Source organism: Asterias rubens, chromosome 18 (genome assembly GCF_902459465.1).
Source record: "Asterias rubens chromosome 18, eAstRub1.3, whole genome shotgun sequence".
Classification (NCBI taxonomy): Eukaryota; Metazoa; Echinodermata; class Asteroidea; order Forcipulatida; family Asteriidae; genus Asterias; species Asterias rubens.
The window spans coordinates 10,346,116-10,347,354 of record NC_047079.1 but is presented as its reverse complement, the minus strand read 5'-3'; the positions used below and the strand labels follow the sequence as shown (position 1 = coordinate 10,347,354).

At 47.1% G+C, this 1,239-nt stretch overlaps 1 protein-coding gene across 1 annotated transcript; it reads left to right on the top strand.

The window, feature by feature from the left end:
• On the top strand, positions 1-1,050 carry LOC117302659 (allatostatin-A receptor-like). The gene has a single exon (XM_033786642.1). It carries the CDS (start codon positions 1-3, stop codon positions 1,048-1,050), a length of 1,050 nt encoding a protein of 349 aa, XP_033642533.1.
• The last annotated feature ends 189 nt before the right edge of the window (positions 1,051-1,239 follow it).

The window sequence follows — 1,239 nt, the reverse complement described above, 5'->3', positions numbered from 1 at the left end:
ATGATGGAAGGTTTTACAACATCTCCAAGTGATGTTGACACATTGGTTGCTGTGGCTCTCAGCTGGCAATGGTTTACCATCATTCAACTCGTCTTAGCACTCTTCGGTATCCTTGGTAACAGTCTAGTCATCATTGTGTACGTTAAGAAACTCCGTAATCGAAGCAACTCCAACAAACTCATCGTGATGTTAGCCGTTGCTGATCTCATCACATCCGTCGCTATAATCCCCATACCGTCTCTAACCTACGTACCCAACTCAGCAGTTGGTAGAGTCTATTGCATCTTTACATATTCTGCCGTCATAATGTGGATTTCTATCGTGGCTTCAATCTTCACTCTCACCTTATTGTCACTCGAGCGATACTTCGCTATTGTACGTCCCATCAAACACAGAACAGTCTTTAGCACCCACCGAACGAAGTACTACATTACAGCTATCTGGATCTCCGCACTTGGTGTTAACTCCATACACTTTCACATCACACGAGTCGATGACACGATGAACAAGTGCGTGCTCATTTGGCCCAGTCCTGCCTTACAGGTCTTCCACGGGGTGTGTATTTTCCTGGTGGAGTTTGCCGTCCCGGTTACTGTGATGGTGGTATCCCATTACTGCGCCATTAGAAAGTTACAAGAGCAGGCCACTGTACTTCTTAAGAGGAACGAATCGACTTCATCCCCTGCCTTCTCCTTGCTGCGATGCCGTGCTTACGTCATCCGAATGGTCCTCATGGTCGTCATAATATTCATCATCTGCTGGTCTCCCGATCAAGTCGCTTATTTCCTACTCAACCTAAACGCCCTACCGACTGGCTACTTTGGGAGTAAAGTGTACCGCTTGTTTGCAGTCCTAGCCTTCATAAACTCTTGCGTAAATCCTTTGATTTATATTTGTTTGAACAAGAACTTTAGAGTTGCTCTAATGCAGCTGGTGCCCTGCAAGTGGAAGATTGGGCTGGCAACGGGGAGTGAGTTAGATACCTTATCAAGACGTCTTGGTTCTGTACGTGAAACGAAAGTGAACCAACCAACCGTCCATTTCTGTTAAAAAGTTTCTTTGGCCTTTTCAAATCCACGGCTTCGGCTAGGCTCCATATTCGGCTCAGGCTAGCCTGGCCCCGCGGTTGCTTGAAAATATTGCGCATGCTTTGCGCACGTGTTGCACAGGGCTTCAGGCGAGAGGGGACAGAGCCTGAAGCCGAAGCCGTGGTTTCGAAAAGGGCATAAGACAACTCAA

Bases quoted from the DNA above. Each gene is read 5' to 3' on its own strand.
- LOC117302659 (XM_033786642.1), top strand. From the start codon at position 1: ATGATGGAAGGTTTTACAACATCTCCAAGTGATGTTGACACATTGGTT.